Source organism: Hemiscyllium ocellatum, chromosome 5 (assembly GCF_020745735.1).
Source record: "Hemiscyllium ocellatum isolate sHemOce1 chromosome 5, sHemOce1.pat.X.cur, whole genome shotgun sequence".
In the NCBI taxonomy this organism is placed as follows: domain Eukaryota; kingdom Metazoa; phylum Chordata; class Chondrichthyes; order Orectolobiformes; family Hemiscylliidae; genus Hemiscyllium; species Hemiscyllium ocellatum.
In genome coordinates, this window is record NC_083405.1 from 30,170,677 (window position 1) to 30,196,179 (window position 25,503).

The window sequence follows — 25,503 nt, forward strand, 5'->3', positions numbered from 1 at the left end:
ATTTGTTAAATGTGTTCTCTTCACACGTCTGTATAGTTAACTTTGTTGTGCTTGATGACTCTCTTCATGGCAGCCTTCAATTCATCACTTGTATACCACCTTGAGAAACTTCTCACTCAAGCGTGGCTGGGCTTCCCCCAGTATTTGAATGACTCCTAATCCTGTTTCTCTGAAGGCATTATTGTTATTTACTTTATTTCTCTCTTGTACGTCTCTTATACATGGGGCAGCATGATGGCTCTGCGGTTAGCACTGCTGCTTCACAGGGACCCAGGTTCGATTCCAGTCTTGGGCAATTGTCTTTATGGAGTTTGCAGTTTCCTTCCACTGTACAAAGATTTGCAGGCTAGGTGGATTAGCCATGGGAAATGCAGGGTTATAGGGTATGGGGGTATGTCCAAGTGGGATGCTGTTCAGAGGGTCAGCATGGACTCGATGACCAAATGGCCTGCTTCCACATGGTAAAGATTCTAATTCTAGTTTTTTTCAATTCTATTTTACTTGCTGATTTTTCTCTCTCATGTTTAGTTTCATTGTCTCCTTACTCTCCAACAGCTTTAATTGCATATTGATTAATGCACTGTTAGAATGTTTGAAAGACACTTAGATAAGTACATGAATAGGAAAGGTTTGGAGGGATATGGGCCAGGAGCAGGCAGGTGGGACCAGTTTAGTTTGGGATTATGTTCAGCATGGACTGTTTGGACCGATGGGTCTGTTTCTGTGCTGTATAACTCTACGGCTAAGTTCGGAAGGTTAAATAAATTATTTTTACTTCACTCCTGATGTTAGAATAACAGAGTTTGAATGTTTAAAAGATGTAGTTTATCCAAATGCAGCATGCACTTGACTTTGTGTGAAGAAATAAACCAGCCAAATTTATTGAGGTGGCAAATAAGGAGTTTGTTTTTATAATTCTAAAAAAACTTTGTTAAAAACATAAACACTTTTAAAAGGCAAAGACGTGCCCCGAATGCTGTGATGTATGCACACAGTGGCATGTGAGCAAAGTGAACAAGGTACAGAGTTGGGGCAGGTAAAATTGGAGAATACCAAGTCCTTATATTTAAAAAAAAGATACTTTCTGATGTCCCATTAGTTGGCTGAAAGTTCAATGGCATTGTGACCAATGCAGATTGGCTGTACGTCCAGAGGTATAATTGTAATATGACACTTGAAGTTTTTTTCAGTTCTATTTACTGTGATGTATTGTAATTTGTAACAGGAACAGGGTTTGAGCTTAACAAGATTATTGAGAGAGAAAGGGAGAACTGGTGTTATATTATTCCATATTGTCGGCCTTCTTAATATTATTGAAATCTGTAACAAACATAGGTAAGCTTAAATTTTTAGTTCTTCCCATGTGAGGTTCTGATCGTGTGAGAGCTGGCTATTGGCCTGTAATAGAGAGAATCCATATTAACAAAGGAGTTTTGATATACTATTGTCAAAGCTGTCAAAAATGCTATTTAAGGAGGTGGCATCTCCCTTTCTGCATATAGATGACCTTTCTGCTGGCATTTCCTGATGAAGCAGTTTAAATGTAAATCAATTCTTAAGCAACATTGTTTCAGCAACCCTTTTTTAAGTTCCAGTGGAGATTAACCAGCTTGCCAGCCAAGTAGTTTCTGCAGCCAGTTTCAAACTGTTTAAGGTGTTTTTATTAAAACAAAAATCCTGGGTAATAGATCAGTTGAAGGAATTAAAGATGAGTGATCTTTTCATTAACCAGCACCTGTGGACCAGGAGTCAGTTGATCAAATATTCTGGTTGATCAAGAGGTCTACATAAACAACATAAAAATACACATGAAGTAAGAGAAACATAATGCAAGGAGTATACCCATCACTGTTATACTTTATTTACCACATAAATCACTCAATAATGCAACCTTTTCTTAAATAAAGCTTATTGACAGAGAGCCTTCATATTCTCACTCAACTGATTACCTGGACATGGCGATATTACCTTAGACATCTGGTATTTGAGGTAAATAATTTTTCCTAGTTTATCAAGAGTGTCTATTCATAAGGTGCTGGTTAAAACAAAGTTTGCTGTATTACAACTTCATGACACTCTTCAATATCACCATCCTTCTCTGAGGTAAACATAACTGCCAGCACTACAGCTTCCCAAACTGAAGCTATATGGTACACAATTCACTTGCGATTTTTTATTCTGTCACGTGGGATCTGTTTCCAAAGATGTTGCCTTTCAGCTTTGGACTATAGTGATGTGTCTGACCTCTTTTATAACTGAAACCCTCAACTATACCTCCATTGGTGTAGAGATTGACTTTTCAAATATATCTTTCTTACTGTGTTCCTGCCCCCTTCAGAAACTAGAAATTGTTTAGAATATGGTCACGCACAAATCACTATCATCACTGCTATCCTAATCCAACAGTTTTGGGTATATAGCTAATTTAGTTCAAAGTCGCTACTCTTTAAAATCCACCAATTTTGGGTATCCTTTCAGTCAACCGTCTGAAATTAAAATTATATTTATTTCCTTAATACCTCTATATCACGAATCTTTTAACCATATTTCCCTTCTAATTTCCTTTCCTTCTTTCTACTGTCTTTCTCTTGTTTTAACCCTTTCTTTCTTTCCCTTGTTTTATTTTCCACCTAAATAAATCTTGTTAAAGATCTTGGTTACATTGTGTTTTTGTATTTCTTCTGCTTCTGGTCTGTTATTAATATGCAGTGAAGTTACACAGGCAGCCAGATTAACATTAAATTTGAAAGGTCAGAGGTACATTCGGAAATCTAATAACAGCAAGAAAGAAGCTGTTCTTGAATCTGTTGCAATGTGGATTTAAGCTTTTGTATCTTCAGCACGACTGAACAGATTAGAAGATGTTATAACCAGGGTGGGAGGGGTCTTTGATTATGTTCGCTACCTTCCCAAAGTAGCAAGAAATATGGTCAATGATGGAAAGTTAATTTGCATGTAGACTGGTCCGTGCTCGCTGTAGTTTCCTACTGTCCTGGGCACAACAGTAGTTGTACGAAGCTGTAATGCATCTGTATAGAATGTTTTCTATAGACCATCTATAAAAATTGGTAAGAGTCCTTAAGGACATGCTGAATTTTAGTCTCAGACTGATAATTTGCAAGAAATAGTGCATTTCATAAGTGTCAGGCAATAGCAGTCTATGAAATAAGGGAATCTAATCATCATTACTTAACATTCATGAGCATTAACTGCTGGCCTAGCTAGTGATGCTCAAAACCTATAAAAGCTTTGATATAAATTGAATTGTGTTGAATTTCCAAATGTAGGTAGTTGCTTCTGTTGAATGATGAAATCAGAAAAATTTGAAAGATGAATAGATCTTTGTTTGCCAGCAGATGCTTACAGTCTATTGATGAAGAAACATAACTGTTTTGTCTCATGAAATGTTTAGTTTCTCCTCCTAATATTTATAATTGAGTGTTGGACAATGCAGCACAGTGTAATAGTTGACCAATCATACTACTAGGAGAAACAAAGATTGAAATCCATGTGGAATTAGTATGACAAGGTATACATTGTTCCACAGAACAGGGATACATTGGCTTATTTGCTCAGTTCCTCACACAAGGTCATGACCTTCAACACTGATATAGGCTGCAATTCTACACCTATTAGCAGATGAAACAAAAGCAGTGCTGGTGGGGGTATGCAAGAATTCTGCTTGCTGTCACTGGCTCAGCCCTGTGGTGAATAGAGACGCAAGTAGACTTGGACAGGGGGAGGGGAATTAACATAAATGTTGAAATTTTCACTGGACAGGTTGCAAAATGAGCAGCAGAACTGCATGTCAGGAAGGTCCTGGTTTGATCCCCAACGTAAACCAGGTTACCTGAGACCAGAATTAATGTTTATAAGCTTGACTAATCAGCAGAATATTTGATTGTTGAGGCATGAGTCTAAAAGGCTATTTGCTAGAAGTCGAATAGTATTTATCGAACTATACTCCAGCAAAATTTCAGTACATTTAAAGAGAACATTTATGAAAAGAAAGCAAAGTATAACTAGAAATATGCTTTGATGAAAGAAATTTTTGATTTGCAAATAAAGCTGCTTGACTGATACTTTACAGCTCATTATGTATACATGTAATTTTTTTAGAATATAGTGCAGGCTTCAGATATTAGCACAATGTTTAATTGAGATAGGGTTTTGGAATGTGCCCATCTAGAACTTGTAACCTGTGGTTTATTCTTTCGCTACATTAGCCACCTTGCTAATCACAGTTCCTTGCTAATCTCTATATCTTTTGCATTCAGTAGTGATTACATTTGAATTCATCCACAGATTTGCGATGGGCTTTTTTTGCGATATAAAGTTACAAAGAGCCTTTAGAGTCTATCTGGACTGATAATTGGAATAGTAATCCTGACAGCAGGCTAATGCTGTGGACATGAGGTCAAACCTCACTATGGCAACGAGTGAAATTTCAATTCAGTTAATAAAATCAGTTGTGGGCAGCACGGTGGCACAGTGGTTAGCACTGCTGCCTCACAGCGCCAGAGACCCGGGTTCAATTCCCACCTCAGGCGACTGTCTGTGTGGAGTTTGCACATTCCATGTCTGCGTGGATTTCCTCCGGGTGCTCCGGTTTCCTCCCACAGTCCAAAAATGTGCAGGTCACGTGAATTGGCCATGTTAAATTGCCCATAGTGTTAGGTGCAGGGGTAAATGTAGGGAAATGGGTCTGGGTGGGTTGCGCTTCGGCGGGTCGGTGTGGACTTGTTGGGCCGAAGGGTCCGTTTCCACACTGTCAGTAATCTAAGTAAAATCTGGGAATGAAAGTTTGTATCAGTAACGGTGACTGTGGAAATATTATCAATAGTTGTAAAAGCCCATCATGTTCTCTAATGTTCTTTAAGGAGGCAAGTCAACCATCTTTTTCCTAACTGTCATGTGACTCCAGACAGAAAGCATGTGGTTGGCTCTTAATTGACCTCTGAAATGACCAAACAGTCCACTCAGTTGAAGGGCAATTATGGATGCGTAACAAATGCCAACCTTGCTCACTTGCCATGCAACAAATTATTGTTAATATCTGGGACTTTTGAAGAAACCAAGCACATAAGCTTGAAGAAACATTACTGAGACATACAGAGTCTAAACCAGGAAATGCAAATTAGAAAACATATGTGCATAGTGTGAAAATCTGGCCAAATGTCATATTCTCTTTTTAATAAAAATGCTATATGCTCTACAGTGGATTATGACATAAATTTCCGTTTTCTAACTAGCCTCCTTCATTTTAAAGATGTTATTAATCCAGCAGTTGATTTGGGGATAATTGGGTTTATTTGGGTGGAGGTAGGTGTTTTTTTTGGCAGAAAGTGGAGAACCGAGATAATGGGTCATTTTCAAATTGCCAGGCTTAAATAGGGAAGTACCATAAACATCAGTGACGGGGCTAAAGCTACTTGCAGGCCATATGAATGATTTATGAGGAGTCTGAAAATAATGCACAGTTTTTTTTGTTTCTCATTCATGGAACGTGAGCATTACTGAAAAGGTAGCCATTTACTGTCTGTTGCAATCCTCTTCAGTGAGGTAGTAAATGGCTGCAGTCCACAGTGCTGCTAGGAAGAAGCTTGCTTGTTTTTGACTGTGGCAGTAAAGGAACAGTGATAAGTTTCCAAATTGGATTGGAGCAGACTTGCTGTTGCTGTTTCCATGTGGCCTCCTGCTGTTCTCCTTTTAGCTGGTGGAGGCAGCAGAATTATAACATGCTGATGGTAAAAAGCTAGGTGGGAATATAAGCTGTGTGGAGGACAGAAAGAGACATGGACAGGTTACATGAAAGGGTAACAAGATGGCAGATGGAATATTATGTGGCTTGAAGACTTCGAATAAGAATAGATCGGCAAAATATTTTCTAAACAATGTGAAACTTGTTTATGTCAACATTCAGTGAGATTTAGATGCAGCTTGTCTGTAAAAAGTTAGCACTAAGGTACAGAAATCAATTCAGAAGATAAATGGCATATTGACTTTTATTTCAAGGAATTATGAATATACTAAGAGAACCTTGCTACAATTGTGTGGATCTTTTGCAAAATCGCACCTGGAATTCTGTTTGCTGTTCTGATCTCTGTTGTGTCTAAGAAATGACACACTTGCACTGGAGCTGCTACAGCAAAGGTTTGCTTGAGATGAGGAAATTAAATGATGATGAATCGGGCCTGAACTCTCTGAATTACACAAGAATGAGAGGTGTTCTCTTTGCAACACACAAGATTCCAGAGAACCTTGCCAAGACAGACACAAAAGGTATTTAGATTAGATTACTTACAGTGTGGAAACAGGCCCTTCGGCCCAACAAGACCACACCGACCTGCCAAAGCGCAAACCACCCATACCCCTACACCTAACACTACAGGCAATTTAGCATGGCTAATTCACCTGACCTGCACATCTTTGTGACTGTGGGAGGAAACCGGAGCACCTGGAGGAAAACCACGCAGACGTGCAAACTCCACACAGTCAGTTACCTGAGTCGGGAATTGAACCCAGGTCCCTGGCGCTGTGAGGCAGCAGTGCTAACCACCGTGCCGCCCGAAAGGTGTTTCCCTGGCCGGGCAATCTACAACACAAGGACATAGACTCAGGCTAAGGAGTTAATTATTTAGAGCTGAGATGAGAAATGTATTGACTCTGAGGTTGGGAGTCTTTCAAATTGTCCACTTTGGAAGATACTGGATTCTCCATCATTAAGTATAATCAGGGCTAGGATAGAGAGATTGTTAATTTCTTTGGGAATTAACTGGATATAGAGAGAGTATGGGAAAGTGAAGATCAGTTATGATCAATTGAGTAGCAAAGCAAACTTGGGAGGCCATATGTTCTACTCCTGTTATTTATGATTTGGAGATGCCAGTGTTGGACTGGGGTGTACAAAGTTAAAAATCATACAACACCAGGTTATAGTCCAACAGGTTTAATTGGAAGCAAGTGTGCTTCCAATTAAACCTGTTGGACTATAACCTGGTGTTGTGTGATTTTTTAAAAATGTTCTCTTGATCTTCTCTGCTTCAATAACAATTGTGCTAATTTTATCAACATTTGCTCAGGACTGAAGTCCCTGATCCCTGTTATCATCATGGTAAACCTCCTTTGTATCTTTCTTAAAGTCTTTATGTCTTTCCAAATATGGTGCTCAGAATTTCCCATATCAACTGAGGGCTAACCAATGTTGTAAAGCTCTTGCAATAACTCTACTTATATTTTTATTCCTGTATTTACAAACCCAAGTAATCCGATGTTCTTTTGCAGCCACTTTATTATTTTGTCCTCCCACTTTGAAGAAATTGTATGTGTGGACGCCAAGATCTCTCTCTTCATCTACACTTTTCAGAAGACAGTTGCTTATAGAATAGTGTCTGATTTGATTTGACTTATTTTAGATTTGATTTTTTTAGATTTGATTTGACTTACAGTGTGGAAACAGGCCCTTCGGCCCAACAAGTCCACACCGACCCGCCGAAGCGCAACCCACCCATACCCCTACATTTACCCCTTACCTAACACTACGGGCAATTTAGCTTGGCCAATTCACCTGACCCGCACATCTTTGGACTGTGGGAGGAAACCGGAGCACCCGGAGGAAACCCACGCAGACACGGGGAGAACGTGCAAACTCCACACAGTCAGTCGCCTGAGTCGGGAATTGAACCCGGGTCTACAGGCGCTGTGAGGCAGCAGTGCTAACCACTGTGCCACCGTGCCGCCCACTAAATTCTTCCATATAAATTCTCCAAAAGTGCATCTCTTCACTCTTTTCTATATTGAACTCAAGTCCTATCCTCTTTCCCATCTGTACGAGTCATCTTGAAACCTAAAACTATCCTCATCACTACAACTTTGTCGTGTTTAGTATCACTGAAAACTTTATAGTGTGTTCCCTACAGGAGACTAGGTCATTGATTTTTAAAAGAAAAGGAAAACAGAAATGGATCCATAACTGATCGTTGGACAATACCAAGTAAACCATCAAGACTGGAAAAAACATTCATCCACATGAACCTTTGCTTTCTGTCGATATATCCATATTGCCAAGTTTCCCTTAACTACGTAGACTTCTTTCTTTGAAACAAACCTTCTGTGTAACACCTTGAATACCTTAGAAAAAAAATACCATTATTAAACCTTTTTGTTACCTCATTATAAAATTCAACCAAGTTCCACTCTATTTTATAGTCTACACAATGCAGCAACCACTGCCACAGAAGTTGAGCGATGTATTCACCATTTTCTATTATAATCTGTGCTTCTGGAATCAAAGATAATGATTTTTTAAGATTCTTATCTATGTGCAATGTTATCACTTATGGCTGGTTGCATACCCTCTCTGGTGCAGCTTTCATTTCCACAGATTTATAGAATCATAAAGATGTACAGATCCTTCAGTCCAACTCATCCATGCCAACCAGATAAATCTAGCCCCATTTGCCACTATTTGGCCCATATCCCTCTAAATCCTCCTTATTCATATACCCATCCATTTGTCTTTAAAATGCTATAATTGTACTAGCCTCCACCACTTCCTCTGGCAACTCATTCCATACACGCAGCTCCCTCTGTGTGAAAGTTTTGTCTCTTAGGTCACTTTTAAATCTTTCCCCCCTCATTTTATACCTATGTCCTTTTGTTTTTGACTCCCCATCCCAGGGAAAAGACTGTCTGTTTATCCTATCCATGCCCCTCATGATTTTATAAACGTCTGTAAGGTCACTCCTCAGTCTCTGATGCTCCAGGAAAATAGCCCCAGCCTATGCAGCCTCTCCCTATAGCTCAAACTCTCTATTCTTGTAAATTTTTTCTGAACCCTTGCAGGTTTCACAACATCTTTCTGATAGGAGGGAGGTCGGAATTACGCACACTGTTCCAAAAGTGGCCCAACCAATGTCCTGTACAGCCTCAACATGACCTCCCGACTCCTATACTCAATACATAGACCAATAATGGCAAGCATACCAAATACCACCTTCACTCTCCTATCTACCCTCCACTCCACTTTCAAAGAACAATGAACCTGCATTCCAAGGTTTTTTTTTGTTCAATAACAAAGAGTAACAGTAACTGGACTTTACCATTAAGTGTATAAATCCTGCCCTGATTTGCCTTTCCAAAATGCAGCACCTCACATTTATCTAAATTAAACTCCATTGCCAGTCCTCAGCTCATTGGCCCATCCTAACAAGATCTTGTTGTACTCTGAGGTAACCTTTTTCACTGTACACTTCACCTCCATTTTTGGTGTCATCTGCAAACTTGCTAACCATACCCCTTGGCATTCGCATCCAAATCATTTATATAAATGATGGAAAGATGAGGCCCAGCACTGAACGTTGTGGCACACCACTGGTCACAGGCCTCCAAAGATTTATTGGTTATTTCAAGATCCTTCATTCTGTCGTCTTGAACTTTCACCAGGAGTTCCTTCTTTCCCTCTTTTGAACATTAGGTATTACCATTTCAACCATACTAGTGTATTATTTCACACTTTGCTACATTTAACAAGAACTGGCTATCTTGCCACCGTGTTAGCTGTCAATGGCCCCTTAGCATTTTTCCTTCACCAGTATGGAATCCCCAGTGACTCGCATCAGAGTTGTGCACACATGCTGTAGATGTTATTTGAACCTCTAAGGTATTGTGAATCTAAATTTTGTAAGCTTGGTGTTTTATATGTTCCAAATCTGCCTTTATCCCTTTAAACTGGAGGAAATTTATATTGATAAAACTGATATTACATTGATACAGGAGGAACTTTTGGTTCGGAAATGTTAAGGTGAAAGATGGAACTTAAAATATTTCTCAGCATCTAGTTTCATTTTGATGTACTTAAACAAAACATTAATATCAACTGTGTGAATGCATGTACATTAGTATGTTACAAGGACTTGGAGAAGGCAACTGTATATAAAAGTGACATAATATTTCTTATGATCAGCATTATAGCTGCAAGAATTACAATTTTCTTTTTTCTAAAATTGCTTTGGTTCTGTATTTTTAAGAAACTAATCAGATTCTTCATTTGTTACAGTTTAACATGGTAATACTTAGGAAATGTAACAGACAAATATTGACAGTATTTGATTTTAGTTTTACCATACTGTCAGTTTTTTAAAATTGGCTTGAATGATTTCCAAACACTATGCAGAATTGCAGTTTTAAACAGAGACTACTGTAGATTTTTGTGAATCCTTTGATAATGTTATCATATAGGATATGGATATGGTATTTGCATACTCTAAGGTTGGATTAAATCTTACAGCCCAATCAACTTTTGAGTCTGATTTGTTGTGTAATTGGATGCAGTATTTGACTAGTACCATCTGAGCTAGTTTCTTTAATGTGGTATTGTGCAGAACAGATTGGGCTTTTGAAATCTGCTGTGGTCTCAGAGTGCTGAGCAACCACCCTCTGCCTAAAGTTTCAGTAACGTCTGTCTAGAAACGGTTGCTAAGGTTTTGCAGGGTTTATGAATGTGTGCTTTTGTCTGCAGCACACGTCTGCCTTGAGTGCTTACTCAGACCTTTGCTAAGGCTCATTCAGATGCAGAAACCCCTTCATCACACAAGACAGCCCATTCAAGTCACATGCCTGAGGATTCAGCAGAATGGAGTGCAGCTGCTCCCACTCTGGTTGTTAACATTAAAAGCTTTTTGGCAAACTTGAGGACGTTTAAACTTTACAGCTCACAGGACTGGGCACATATTTGGGATCCTAACGCCATGCCTTCTCAGGGACTGTGGTTAGAGAGTGAACAAACGTGTTCTCCTATTACACACAAAGCAAAAAAGAGCAAGAACCATCAAGAGCTTCTGGCAGTGGCACTAGGGATGAAAACTGTTAGAAGGAATACAGTGTTATGGCAACCTCTGAAACTTTTTGCCTATTCACAGATCACCTCACTTATCAGAAGAGCTGCCTTGAAACAAAGTGAGAACCATTTCAATTATGAAAAAGCTCATAATTTTAAGGTAAGACTGACTTTTATATTTCTGTCATTTAAATGCTGAATACAATGCATCTTGGCATTATTTAGTTTATACTTTAACATACTTATTGAACAATGCAATACACTCTTGGTAATGTGACTGCTTACATGCAGTTTCACTTTTTAAACGTTTAGACAATTCCAAAATGCATCTTTTTGACTTTAATGATATACTTACAAATAAGGGGCTTTTTAAACTAATTTTTAAACTAATTTAACTGCTCTTTGACTGGATCTAGTTAAAGGTGGATTGTGCTTATGTGATCAGAAATATTTCTGAAATGTAAAGTTGTAAAGCAATGGTATTTATGCTAGTGTTAGAAGTACTCCACAATTACTGCAGCTGCTATCTCTTACTACTCGCTGCTGTTCATAACATAAAGTATTACTAATTAGCTTTGTAAGCAACACTAAATAACAGTGTTGAGGTTGTACTAATCTCTAGCATTTTCTTTAACAATCAGACAAACATGGTAATGTATAATGAAAACTATTTTTCTTCTTAATGTATAATGAAATAGTTAAACAAAAGTATTGCTAATCCCTTCAGCAATATTTGCTGATCACTGCAAATTTCATGTAATTGGAGATGGTGAGGGTGCAGACATTGATCGTTTTGTGTCCTCGATGCTACTTCAAAATAATTACATGAAATGCATAGTAGTTACTGAGGAGTGACTCTCTTTTCATATTTTGTTTTGGGAAAGTAAGTGATCACAGTCAACATTTTCTCAGAATGATGTGACTGCAATTGGAAATTCTGTTGTGTGAATAATTTGGATTACGCCTTAATCCTACTACACCTTTGTGTTAATGTTGACCTCCAATCCAGTGTACCATTGCACTGCTCTTTCAAAACAGAAAAAGAGCAACAAGATAACCATGGGAATATATTTGTGAGCAACCAACCTTGGCCTAACTCACTATGTTTGGTGTATCAAATTTCAACATTCTTGCAGTAAATATACTGAATTGTGAAGCACTCTTAACCCATGACACAACATGTCCTCCTGAACTGCTTGAGGGTAACTTTTCAACTTACTGAATCTGCCAGCATTTTGTTAGAACTATCCAATTGGTCCCACTTCCTTGCTCTAATGAAATAATGGTGCAATAAAACAATTATTCACCCAGTCAGCCTTTGGACAATAAGTGAAATGTTGACTGGTATTTGTTCTAAGTGAGGAAATTCAATTGAACTACAGTTGACAAATTCCACATGTCTGAATGGTCTCATCCCTTGATAGTTTAAATATCACATGGTCAGTATTTTACTTGTGCTTGAATAAACTCATTTTGTCAATGCAGCAATTATAGCCACAAGTAAGGAGTTTGATATAGAGATGAGAATTGTTGACACTCTGAGCAACCTATTTTAAAAAAAAACAATTCTTGCTTTATTCTCTGGAAAGCAATTGGCTTTCAGTTCTTCCATGAATTCTTTGCAAAAGTTAGCATTTTCAATGTAGACTGAATTCCTTGTTGCATATGAAACTTTATTCAGTATCTTTAAACATGCATATTGGTTTGCTAGACAGATTGTATTTTCCTCAAATAATTTCTGTACATTCTGGCTAAAACCAAACTTCTGTTTTGGAAATGGATCTTTTTTTTCAAATATGCATGGTTATTTCTGAAACACAGAAATGTTATATTGTGTTCTATTTTTAAACTGGTGAAGAGTCAATTCAAGCTTGAATTAAATTTAGCTTTGTACACACTGAAAATGTCAATGAATAGTAAATTGATGCTTCTGTATAGCAAACCAGAAATTATTTGAAAATAAATCTTCATGGCAACCTTGCAGCCCATTATTCTAATGTTAAAGTTCATAATTTAATGGTTTCACAGTGATACGTCTTTCAATAGCTACAATCAATAATGAATATATTATGTTACTAACATGACTACGAGAAGCACTATGTTAGTATTTATTACTGGAGATTAGTGATTCAAACTCAGTTCCACTGTAATCAAAAGAATGGCAAAAAGATAATATGCAGAACACAGATAAGGGGAATAACAAAGGTCTTTTCCCTAGAGTAGGGGAATTCATAACTAGAGGGCATAGATATAAGGTGAGAGAGGAAACATTTTAAAGGGAGCTGAGGGACAATGTTTTTACACAGAAGGTGATGTGTATGTGGAATGAACTGCCAGAGGAAGTGGTAGATGCAGGTCCAGTTACGACATTTAAAAGACATTTGGACAGTTGCATGCATAGGAAAGGTTTACGTGGATATGAGCCAAATGCAGACAAACGGGACTAGTTTAGTTTGGAAACCCTGGTCGGCATGGATGAGTTGGACCGAAGGGTGTTTCCCTGCTTGTAGACTCTTTCTTTTTTCAGATTTTCAGCATGCAGTGTGTTCTTTAATCATTTGATAAGCCTGTTTTGTAGAAAAAAATTATGTTTAATTAATGTTAGTATTTGCAAAGATATAGTCATAAACAATTTAATTGTGACAATTGTATCTTAAAGCATTGAATTATTTTAATTATTTGTAAGTTAATATCCCAATATTATTGAATCATCGATCAGGTTTATTGAGCTGGTAGTTTGATAGCTCGTAGTTCTGGTAATTCATAGTGAAGTTACAGTATGGAACAATGTAGGGACATTTTGTTCTTTCCATCTTAACTGATCAAACATCACATGAACATTCTTGTTTTGACAAGTTACAGGGTAATAATGACAGCATTGTGTCTGTCTTCCTACAGAGGATAGGAAGAGGTAGTATTAAAGTAGGAGGAAGAGGTAGTATTAAAGTAGGAGGAAGAGATTAAAAATTTAAAGCTTATAGGAACTTTTATTATTAAAAAAGGAATATGAATCCAAATTGAAGCCAGAATCGATCAATGGTGATTTTTTTTTGCCCCCATAGATTGATGACATTATCTGGTATTTTGGGCATGTAATGTTGAAGGTTAAAATCAAAGTACTGCAGATACCAAAAATCTGAAACAAACAATTCCAGAGAATTTACAGATGTTATCAGATCTGCTGAGTTTCTCCAGCATTCGAAGGTTATCCATTTTGGAGTGCAAGTTGATAAATCAGAGTTTTTATTTAATGAATAAATTAGAGGAGACACTAAATCAGATAGCAATCCACATACGAAATCACTAAAATGTTATAATTAGAGAAGGAAGTTAGTCAGACTAACCAATGAATGTAACCTTTCCAAACACAGTGCTAGAATATCAAGGGAAGAAAGTCTTCCTACTATTATACAAAGACCAGATTAGATCTGGGTAGTATCCTGGCCAATATTCATCTCTCGATCAACATCATGCAAAAAAAAATGCTAGTCTGTATTACACTGTTTGTGATCGGCATTTCCTGTGTGTATTGTTTACTTTAAGTTTTTTCACAAGATGTGGGGTGTCTCTAATTAGGCCAATGTTCATGAGAAGTTGCTAGTGCCTCTTGAACCACTAGGTACACCCACATTGCTGTCCGAAAAAAATAACAGTATAATACAATTTTGTGTGGTGTGTGGCTAGTATTTATCAAAATATGAAAGATTAGTCTGCTTAATATATTATTCATTTAGGCTGAGATTTCTTCATCCTTCTGTTTATTTCAATCAAGATTGTCCTGTCAAAGCTCCTTCAACATCTTTATCTGCAAAATTCTTGCTTGACATAGGCACTTTAAGCATAGGTCAGAATTCACCTGGTTCTAATATTATTTAACTATGGAGTTTTGTGTTCAAATTTCCTTCTCCTCAACATGGTTATAACAGAAATGTAACTTATTTCCAGTAGTCCTTCAATAAGTGAACATTTAATTCTTTTTGCCAGAATTTAGCATTTCAACCAAATTCCTGCGCAAGATAGGTTTTCTTCACTTCAACTTTCTCTAAACTCTCAAACTAACCTGTGCAACAGAGCACCTATAAAAACATCTGAATTACACTGCCACTTATAAATTCTCTTGTGTATCCATGGAGGTTATCCTGTAGAATAACTGTAGCAAATGCACTCTTAAATGCAAAATATTGTACAGAAGAAAATTATGAGAAATGAAATCATCCAAAGAGCTCACATCTCACTTTGTCAAGTTGCATCACCTGAGCCTCTGAGTCAGAAGATGACAGTTTCAAGCCTCACTTAAGTACCTCGGCTCCTTGTATAACTGAAGCATGGAGCAGTACCATATTAAATGTGATGTTAAATTGAGGCCTACCTGTCTCTTTGGCTAGTTGAAAGAAATCCTCTGATGATTTCCATGGACATTATGGACCACTGCATTTGCCATCACATCTTCATAAGAATTAATTGGCATTAAAGCAATTTTAGATTTCTTGAGGAGATGAAAGACAATGTAAGTTCATTTAAAAAAAATTACACGTTTATCATTTTCTTTGATTTGCATGTCCAATATTTGACATTTCTGTTTTAAACGCTTCCATAGGGTTGTCATTCACAGGTTACAGCAATATTTTGATGGCTGTTTTTTTTTAAATGGAATGTCAAATTCTTTCAGCTTTATAATTAAGTTTTCATGAATGAAGAATGATTCTCTCTCCATTATAGTCTTCATAAAAAAAGTTTTAAAAAAAGTTGTCTTGAGTCCAGACAATGACCTTCTGTGCAAATTCTTAACATAGTTAGCATTTAATGTCAATAGATCTTATTGTTGCCTTCCTGCTGAGATTCTTGTCTCTGGTGCTGACTAATGAAGCCAATCAAGTTAAATGGCTGCTGATAGCAAGTCAAGAATGGTAAAATACTATAAAACCTGCGAAGGAGTTGAAAGATTTCATCCAATTACTAAAGTAGTTTAAAGGTTAAAATCTCAACTTTGTAATGAACATAAGAGGGCTTTTTTTTTTCTCTGATGTTCAAGTGTTAGTGGGAGGAAAACTGGATGGGGGTATCTGTTGCCAAATTGTTATCCCAGAAACTGCTGTATTAAATTTTCTTCACTCCTAATGGTAATTTCAATCACCAAATCTTCACCATGCTTTGTGCAAAAATCAACAGGACGGAAAGAATTTGGAGTCTATTCCAACTGGAAAAGAAATGGTTGTGGGAGAGCAGTAAAGTTCTTAATGAACAATTGGATGAATATTTGAAACAAATGATATGAGGCTATGAAGAGTATGTGGAGCAGTGATATTAGTCAAAGGAAAGTGCTGGAAAATGCAGAAGACTTGAAACATTAAATTAAAATACTGCAAACAGTCAGTAGATCAATTTATGTCTTTGTGAATTCTGATAACGAGGCCGCACGGTTGTGAATTTGGGGCAGTATGGTGGCTCTGTGGTTAGCACTGCTATCTCCCAGCAGCAGGGACCTGGCTTCAGTTCCTGCCTCAGGTGACTCTCTGTCTGTGTGGAGTTTGCACATTCTCCCTGTGTATGCATGGGTTTCCTCCGGGTGCTCCGGTTTCCTCTCACAATCCAAAGATGTGCAGGTTAGGGTAGATTGGTCATGCTAGATTGCCCATACTGTTCAGTGCATTAGTCAGTGTAGGGGAATCGGCTACTATTTAGAGGGTCAGTGTGGACTTGTTGGGCCAAAGGGTTTGTTTCTATACTGTAGGAATATAATCATAAAGGGTTATATCTAAAACATGAACAATCAGTTTTTGGGGAGTATGCTGCCTGACTTGCTTAGTGTTATCAACAGTTTGTATTTGTTTTGCAGTGGGATTAATATGTAGATTTCTCCAGCTCAGAGCTGATGCAAAAATGCTGACTCCACTGGTTAATTCTGGTACAGATTCTCCTTGTTCTTTCATGTGCTACCAAAGCAATGAATCATAAGGAATAGGAACAAGAGTAGGCTGTTCGATCCCTCAAACCTGTTCCACCATTCAGTAGCATGGCTGATCCAACATTCCTCATGTCCAGTTTTCTGCCCTATGGGATACCATAAAGATCACTCATTGATTATAAATGGCTGAGACCCAATGTTTATGACTTTAATGAAGGGACAGAACATAAAGTGTTGAAGCTGGTGATGTAAAGTTATCTGGGAAATAAGCAGGTTGGAGGAATATAATAGGGCCACATAACAATATGGACTGTTTGGGTAATGGGCAAGAACATGACAGATGAAATATAACATGGTGAAGTATGAAGCTCAATACAATTTGAATGTGAGAAACTGGGAAATACATGAATTCAGAGGAACCTGTGTGTGAACCATTTGGACTTTTAACAATTAATGATTGTACTATAACCAGCTTTATATCACAGAGGCATTATTTGAATCTGGGTTCCACCAGCTGCTTTGGTGGGTTTCAAACCCATGTCCTCAGAGCATTAGCCTGCATTCCTCGTCCAGTGACATGCCAGCATTTCTCACTGAGAGTATAAAAGTAAAGCAATGTAACCTGCAATTATGGAGGACCTTGGTAAGGTCACATTAGATTAGATTACTAACAGTGTGGAAACAGGCCCTTCAGCCCAACAAGTCCACACCGACGCGCCAAAGCGTAACCCACCCATACCCCTACATTTACCCCTTACCTAACACTACGGGCAATTTAGCATGGCCAATTCACCTGACCCGCACATCTTTGGACTGTGGGAGGAAACCGGAGCACCCGGAGGAAACCCACGCAGACACGGGGAGAACGTGCAAACTCCGCACAGTCAGTCGCTTGAGTCGGGAATTGAACCCGGGTCTCAAGCGCTGTGAGGCAGCAGTGCTAACCCCTGTGCCCATGTGCCACCGTGCTGCCCACATCTGGAATATCATGTGCAGTTTTAATCTCCTTACATAGGCAAGCATGTACTTGCCCTAGAGCAGGACCTCTTAAAACTGGTCAGGACACATTGTGGGGTCATAAGCTAAAATTCTGATATGCCGAGCTCTGCAGTGACCATCCCGGGGCGCTGCAGTCAGGTTTGTACTAACTGTGCTTGTGTGCTAACAGGCCCTACCTCACATGCTCTCCCCCCACAACCCCAAACATTCCTCCTGTAGTTTTTACTGAGGGGTCAATTCCCAAGCCTCAAATTGGGGTGAAAGTCAGCAAAAGGTTTAGGAAGCAAAGCCTGAGAGGGAGTGCCATAAAGGTTCACTATATTTCTTCCTGAGTTGAGAGGGGATTGTCCTATGAGGAGAGATTAAGTTAACTCAGTTTATAGTCCCAGGGATTCAGGATAATGATAGGATCTAACTAAAATACATAACCTTCCTGTGATTTGACCGGGATGTTGAGAAAGTGTCTCTCCTGCTTAGGGAATCTAAAACATGTTGTCATACTCTCAGAAAAAGGAGTTGGCCATTTAGGACTGAAATGGAGGAGAATTTGTTTCCATTCCAATGGTTGTGAATCTTTGGAATTGTCTACCCTGGAAGATTGCAGATGCTCAGTCTCTATGTCTATTCAAAACAGAGATTGTTAGATTTTTGGGTGCTAAGGGAATTATGGGATACCAGCAGAGACCCACAGAACATTTGTCTCGAATTAGTTTGGTTATTGCAATGGTAACTCTTTAAATACAGGCTTTCTTTTCATTCTTTCACAAAGACTGTAAGGGAGTCCAAACTTCTCACTTTTCAAAAAGTTATATAAAGCTGTCCATATACTAAAAATTACCCTGGCAATATTCATTGAACTTACTTTTCAGCCTGGCCTTGTGACTTGAATATAAATATAAAATATGAACATCTAATTGAAAACTGTTGTCACTTTGGGCTGATAAGACAGATTTACTTCTGATGAGCACAATATTATTTGAGGATTCTATTTCCTTGAAATGTGCCTCTTATAGTTTCAGCATGCATCATCAAAGAAAACAGTCCCACAGCTACCAATGTTGTTCCATGGCTGTCTTGGTATAGATTTAAGTTTCATCGCAGTGTTAGAGTTGTTGTTTTCTTGAATCCAGGTTTTTGCAGTGTCATGCATATTTGAGTTAATTTAATCTTCAGTTATAACATAAAGAATAGCTTTTGTATAATGAATTGCATCAAATAATTATCCCCATCTTTATGCCACAGTTAACCAAATCCATTGTTTGATCCTCCCCTGTAACGCTGTCCTCATTCTATGCAAATCCATTTTTCCCCATTGTCATCCCTCTAATGTTATTTCTATCGCATCCCGTCCTTCCAATTTCCCATAGAAATAATTTCTCCAGCTGTTGTTTCCTCACACATGCTTACAGACACACACAGCAGTATTACCAACCATTGGCAGCCAGACACGATGAGCCTACAATAAGGTGCTGCAAGTTTGTTAAGGCAGAAGTGAATTGTTAGGCATAGAAAGCACTATTGTTTAATGCAAAATAGTTTTCTCTTGGGGCCAGCTGTGAAAAAGTGGAGATAAAGCTTCCTAGTCCTATAAAGACAGTTTCATATGTTGGATCCCCACTGTGTGCTTTGTGATCAGCACTTTAGTGTGTTCCATCTGTCAGACCATCTGGCTTCAACCTTCATTCCTTTATGCACCTTTGTGTTTTTCAGGTCCATACATTCAGAGGTCCTCACTGGTGTGAATACTGTGCCAACTTTATGTGGGGTCTAATTGCTCAGGGAGTGAGATGTTCAGGTAGGGTCTCATTTTATGCTCTACAATGAGCTATCCTTTTTTAAAAGATTATTTACAAAAGCATTGATCAGTCAGAACATATTGTTTTGCATTAAATATATTTTTTCTCTTTTTAGTCAAGATATGTAAATAACCATCATTTAAGATAGAAGTTTAAGCTCATGTTTCTATGGAGGAAACCAATGAGTGAGTGCTATAAAAATGTTACTGCAAGAAAAGGTGTTACCTGGAAAGTTATCAGTTACTTTTAAGAAAGCTGAGCTCTTTAAATGCAAATCTTTAAATATTTCTTGCTGGAACAATATTTCATGCAGCTGTCTGTTTTTGCAGGTAACAATGTGGAAACAATAAAATGTTTCTTTTTTTCAAAGTTGTAAAGACTATAGCAACATCATTGTTATGATCTGTCCATTTTAATGTGCTTTTTACTGTACTAGATATAACCATTTCAGTTTTAATCTGAACTGTTATGCTTTACTGTGAGAGTTAGCTCCTTGTCAATAATTTATAGAAGTAAAAGAAGAATGACACTGAACAAATGTAGGCTTCTGTTTAGTGGGCCTGGATTGTTGGACAGTTTGAGGCCCTTGGGTTGTTGCAAGATCATTTTACCCCACTATCAATACAACCTACGGAGCTAACTCAAGCAAGTGAGAGATGTTTGTAAGTGATTACACACTCTTCACTCTCTGTATACTTGTAAGTTACTGTACAAACAGTGTGAAACTCTGTACTTTAGTTTTTTTTAGATTGTAACCTTCTTTACCAGAAGGTCTAATTTAAATGAATAAATAAATGGATCTTGTTCAACACAATGCAGCATGAGACTGTCCTTAATGAAGGACTCCCCATGTTTTGTTTTAATATATAAATGTACCATTATAATTATATATATATGTGTGAGCATGAATAATGTCATTCATATAATCAGTGCTCAGTGCACTGAAAAAGATAACACTGACCTGATTGATATCTAATAAAAACCAGACAGAATTCAAAATGAGCTTTAACTGGAATGGAGCTGCTTCCTCCAATGTCTTAGTGAATTTATCCAGTGAGTAGCCTGGCCCCGTACAACAGGATGGTTTAAGGTTCAGTTCCCGGTCTTTGCCAAGTTAGTTGATCTCTGCCAAATCAGAGATATGTACCATCACTATATCTGGCCCAACAAAGAGGCTTTTACAACAGTTCTTCATCCTAATTACTGTTCAACAGCTCCATTGAACAGTCCACGCAGCACGTGTAAACATTGCTCGAGAAAATAGTAGGCACTGTCGTAGTGCCCCTTTTGTTAACTTGCTTGACAGCACTCATTGTTGAGTTCAAAAATGGCTTGGTAAGGTTACTGGAGTGCAACTGGTACTGCATCAAGGAATTACCAAGGTGAGAGTGTAGTTAATTATTGAAGATAAAAAAAGCACATGAAAGTGTCATTATTGTAAATTTAAAATTATAAATAAGTCAAAAGTGCACAAAGATATTGGTTCAAAACATACTGAAGTATTACAAGGAGGTATCTGAGGGCTGAAATACCTAGTTTATGAACATATTAACCATGGAATATCTTCACTCAAAGGCAGTTTAAATATGTAATTTATTATTTATAAGTTATATGAACATAATGTTTTTTTTCAGTATTCAGTTTATAGTTTCATCATTTTGGAGATGAGAACCAGTTGTAGAGTGCACCAACACAAACTATCAGTTCTGATTATCTAGTAAGGCAATAAATACTGTCAGCATTTTAATATTTTTGAACTTCTCTTTACGCAGACACTTTGTTTTAATAAGTGGTCATTGTTTCTTGTAATAGAAAGATTATGCTTTTAGAATAATCTGTCCAATGTGGATTTGTTTGACCCAATGTCACTTGTTAGAATAATCTATTAGATTTAAGGTATTTTTTGCAACACCATAACATTGTTTCAACGGTCACTCAAAAATTACAAACATGACCGGCTGAATGAGCTACTACTGCTCCTATTTTGTGTGTTCCTTAAAAAAATTTGGAGACTTTTAAAAATTCAAATTAAAAATAACTTGCCTGTTCTGTTTCTGTCCGTTTCTTTTATCCCCATCTCCCTTAATCTTTCTTGTATTCCCCAGGTTGTATTTTTGGTTTTTGTACATCTAATCTAACTCACCTTTTCTGTTTCTCACTTCCAAACTTGTGATCTGTGCATAAAGATTTTTCAATGTGGTTGGTTGGTGAGACTTTTTGCCAATGAGGGATGAACTCAGATTTCTCCAGTTTCATTTCCCCTCCCCCCACCTTGTCTCAGTCGGTTCCCTCAACTCAGCACCGCCCTCCTAACCTGCAATCTTCTTCCTAACCTCTCCGCCCCCACCCCACTCCGGCCTATCACCCTCACCTTGACCTCCTTCCACCTATCACATCTCCATCGCCCCTCCCCCAAGTCCCTCCTCCCTACCTTTTATCTTAGCCTGCCTGGCACCCTCTCCGCATTCCTGATGAAGGGCTTATGCCCGAAACGTCGAATTTTCTATTCCTTGGATGCTGCCTAACCTGCTGTGCTTTAACCAGCAACACATTTTCAACTTTTTGCCAATGACCCTACTTGCTGATCCCCTCTAGAGGGCACTGTGCTGAAACGGATGCCAAATTAGAGGAAATTTCCATGGATAGATTTTCTAAATGTCTCTTGACCAGCTGACAGCAGGCACCATTCCTTGGTCACTGACAGCAAATGTGCAGCCCCTTGTGTTTTCCACTTTTGGATCTGGTCTGTCATATGTTTTCAGCATTTTCTAGTTTTATGTCAGTTTACTAGCATTTCCAATTTTCCTCGTTATTCATCGGAAGCAAGTTGTCCTTCCGCTTCTTTTGAAACAAAGGCTTCAAGAGCAGTCTTGCTCAAAAATGAAGTTCAGCATTTAAGTGACCTAATTAGATGGAAACTGCATGTATGTCTGTTAACTGTAAGCCCTACTAACAAGTTTCCAGACATATAGATCTGTGTCTCTAGCATAATCAGACATTGGCAATTGAGATGCAAATAATGTATGAAACTTAGGAGTAAGGTGTGCTTTGATTAAAAGTATTGTTTAAGATATTAATCAAAACAGGTAAGTCTCAGTGCATTTTGTATGACAATATAAATTCATGCTTCAATGTCTGATTGAAACGAGTCAAACAAGTTTTATCTTATTCTAATGCCAAAAACACAATAGAAGGAGTAGTTCAAAAATCATACTATCGCCCTTTGAAATGGAGAATGGGCACAATTTTGTAAAGAGACAATAACAAAAATTACATTTTAATAATTCCCACAACCACTCTCACCGCTCCCCCTCCAACTGATTCCTTTCACAAGATGGCAGGACAATGTCACTCATTCATGAGTGAGGCAAGTTTATAGAGGTAGAGAATGAATGTCATCCTTAGTTAGGGAGGAGAGTTGAGAAAACATGCTGCTTGAGGTTTTATTTTATTGAACTGTGTATGAGTTCTGTGTCAGGGACTCTGTGAAAGGTCCCAAGTGAGTTGGAAATTTCTATGCTGTTGGAACTCAGTTATCTACTAAATCCAACAAATTTCTAAGTGTTGATTCAAGTGTTGTGGAAGTTGGAAAGTTCACAAGTTCAAACTTTTTTGATGCAACTGATTAAGGTGTGATCAAGACAAAACCATGCGCTTGTTCTAGCTTGGTGACTGGAGCTATCGGTGAAAAGCTGGGGTTGTGTCTGTGTGTAATTACTAGAGAACAGTTTCTGGACTCCAGGTGAGTGTAGATTCAGAAAAGGAAAGTGGTTGATTAAAACTTGAGCAGTCATTGAATGTCTTTTGAGAGGGAGTGGGCTAGACAGAGCAGATAGGGAGAAGCTGCATCTACTCAAAGGGAACAGAAATGAGACAGCATAGATTGAAGATCATATGTAAAAGAAGCAAGGGTAATGTGAGAAAATGTTTTTTCACACAGTGAATAGTTAGGATATTGAATGCATTGCCTGGAAATATGGTGTAGATAGGGTCAATTAAAGCACTTGAGGAGATTGGATGATCATTAGGATAGAAATAGTGTGCAAAGATAAGGAGAAAAGGCAGCAGATTGCCACCATGTAATGTTGTCTGCTTAAAGAGCTGGTGCAGTCACAATGAGCCAAATGATCTCTATGTTGTAACAATTCTGAGATGGAAGAAAGTATGTGTTGGAAGGGTAAAAAATATGGAAATCTTGCTTAGTTGGAAGAGTAACAGAACAAATACCTTAGTTTAGATTTGGCATGCTTCTGAGAGGGAGAAAGAACACAAAAATATTACTCAATTCATTACTCTTGTAGAGAGCATTGATCAAAACATGATCAAATTCTAAAATGTACATCGTGTTGAATCTTAGCAGAAATTGACTAAGTGCCACTTTTGGCGAGTTTCATCAAGGGTATCGCTCCATGAAGCCAAATGAGTCTTTTTCATTCTGTTTCCAAACTCACTTCATTATCTATGCACCACTCCTCTATGAACACTCCAACTTGTCATTTTATCCCATTTGCCACAGGCAGCCGTATTTACCACTACCAGGATATGATTAGATTAGATTCCCTACAGTGTGGAAACTGGCCCGTCGGCCCAACAAGTCCATACCGGCCCTCCGATGAGTAACCCACCCAGACCCATTTCCCTCTGATTAATGCACCTAACAATATGGGCAATTTAACATGGCCAATTCACCTAACCTGCACATCTTTGGATTGTGGAAGGAAACCAGAGCACCCAGAGGAAACTGACGCAAATACGTGGAGAATGTACAAACTCCACACAGATAGACAGTTGCCCAAGACTGGAATCAAACCTAGGTCCCTGGCTCTGTGAGGCATCAGTGCTAACCACTGAGCCATCACGCTGCCTAAATCCATAATCCCTTAATCCCTGCTTTTGTGCCATCTTTAAACTCTGACAGTGCACAGGGTCAAGTGTGGCAGTCTGGAGTTGCCCATCATCATGCACATAGTGGGAGAGGAATCATAAACCAATGATATACATCTGACACTTCCCTGCACAAACAAGGGCACAGTTTTACATCTATCACAGTGTGAGAACCAGTCTGTATGATTTACCAGTCATTAGCCACATCCTCTCTTATAACTCTGTCTTACTATTTTTTTCCCCAATGCCCAATGTAGCCCATCATATCATTGGTCAGTGTGGACCATCTCATTTCAGAAATGCCTTCATATTGTCCAAAACATTCAGTTTTATTCATCAAAACAAACAAACAAACATACAGAAACTGACTTTGGAACAGAAAAGACCATTTGCCTTTTGAGCAACAATTTTGCAGCGAATAATGATCATTGCAGGTCTCATCTATTGGAACTGGGTGTCCTGCCTCATTGGGGTAGTGTGCTGGAAATAAACCCTGTTATGCCTGGAGTTGTCATTAAAGTTAATGTTTTAGAAGAAATATATAAAATCCCCAGATTACCTGCATTTCAGACCCATGTTGATAGAAAGCACCACTGTTTAGTACAGATTGAGATTCTAGCAACAGGTAAACAAACTAAATTAATTTGAATGAACTCTACAAATTGAAACTCTAAACTCCCCCATGCCTTAGCTGAAAATGTGTTGCTGGTTAAAGCGCAGCAGGTCAGGCAGCATCCAAGGAACAGGAAATTCGACGTTTTGGGCCAGAGCCCATCAGTTTCCTGATGAAGGGCTCTGGCCCAAAACATCGAATTTCCTGTTCCTTGGATGCTGCCTGACCTGCTGCGCTTTAACCAGCAACACATTTTCAGCTCTGATCTCCAGCATCTGCAGACCTCACTTTTTACTCCCCCATGACTTACACATACAAACATAAATATAAACAATGTCCCCTTTACCTATATGGAAAAAAAGACCATTGCGTAATCTTTGTTCACCAGATGTGTTGGGTTGACTCTTGCTGATTGGAAGATTTCTCCTGAACCTTCCTTTTTCTGAGTGCTTCCACTGATTTGCAAGGA

The 25,503-nt window shown here is 38.3% G+C and overlaps 1 protein-coding gene across 3 annotated transcripts in view; it reads left to right on the forward strand.

Moving 5' to 3' along the window:
* Positions 1–25,503, forward strand: part of chn2 (chimerin 2) — a 351,738-nt gene that overhangs the window by 302,231 nt on the left and 24,004 nt on the right. For all 3 annotated transcript variants that reach the window (XM_060824624.1, XM_060824625.1, XM_060824627.1), the window contains 2 exons: positions 10,920–10,997; positions 19,452–19,536. In XM_060824624.1, coding sequence (XP_060680607.1) covers positions 10,920–10,997; positions 19,452–19,536 — 163 coding nt within the window. The remainder of the gene's footprint in view (positions 1–10,919; positions 10,998–19,451; positions 19,537–25,503) is intronic.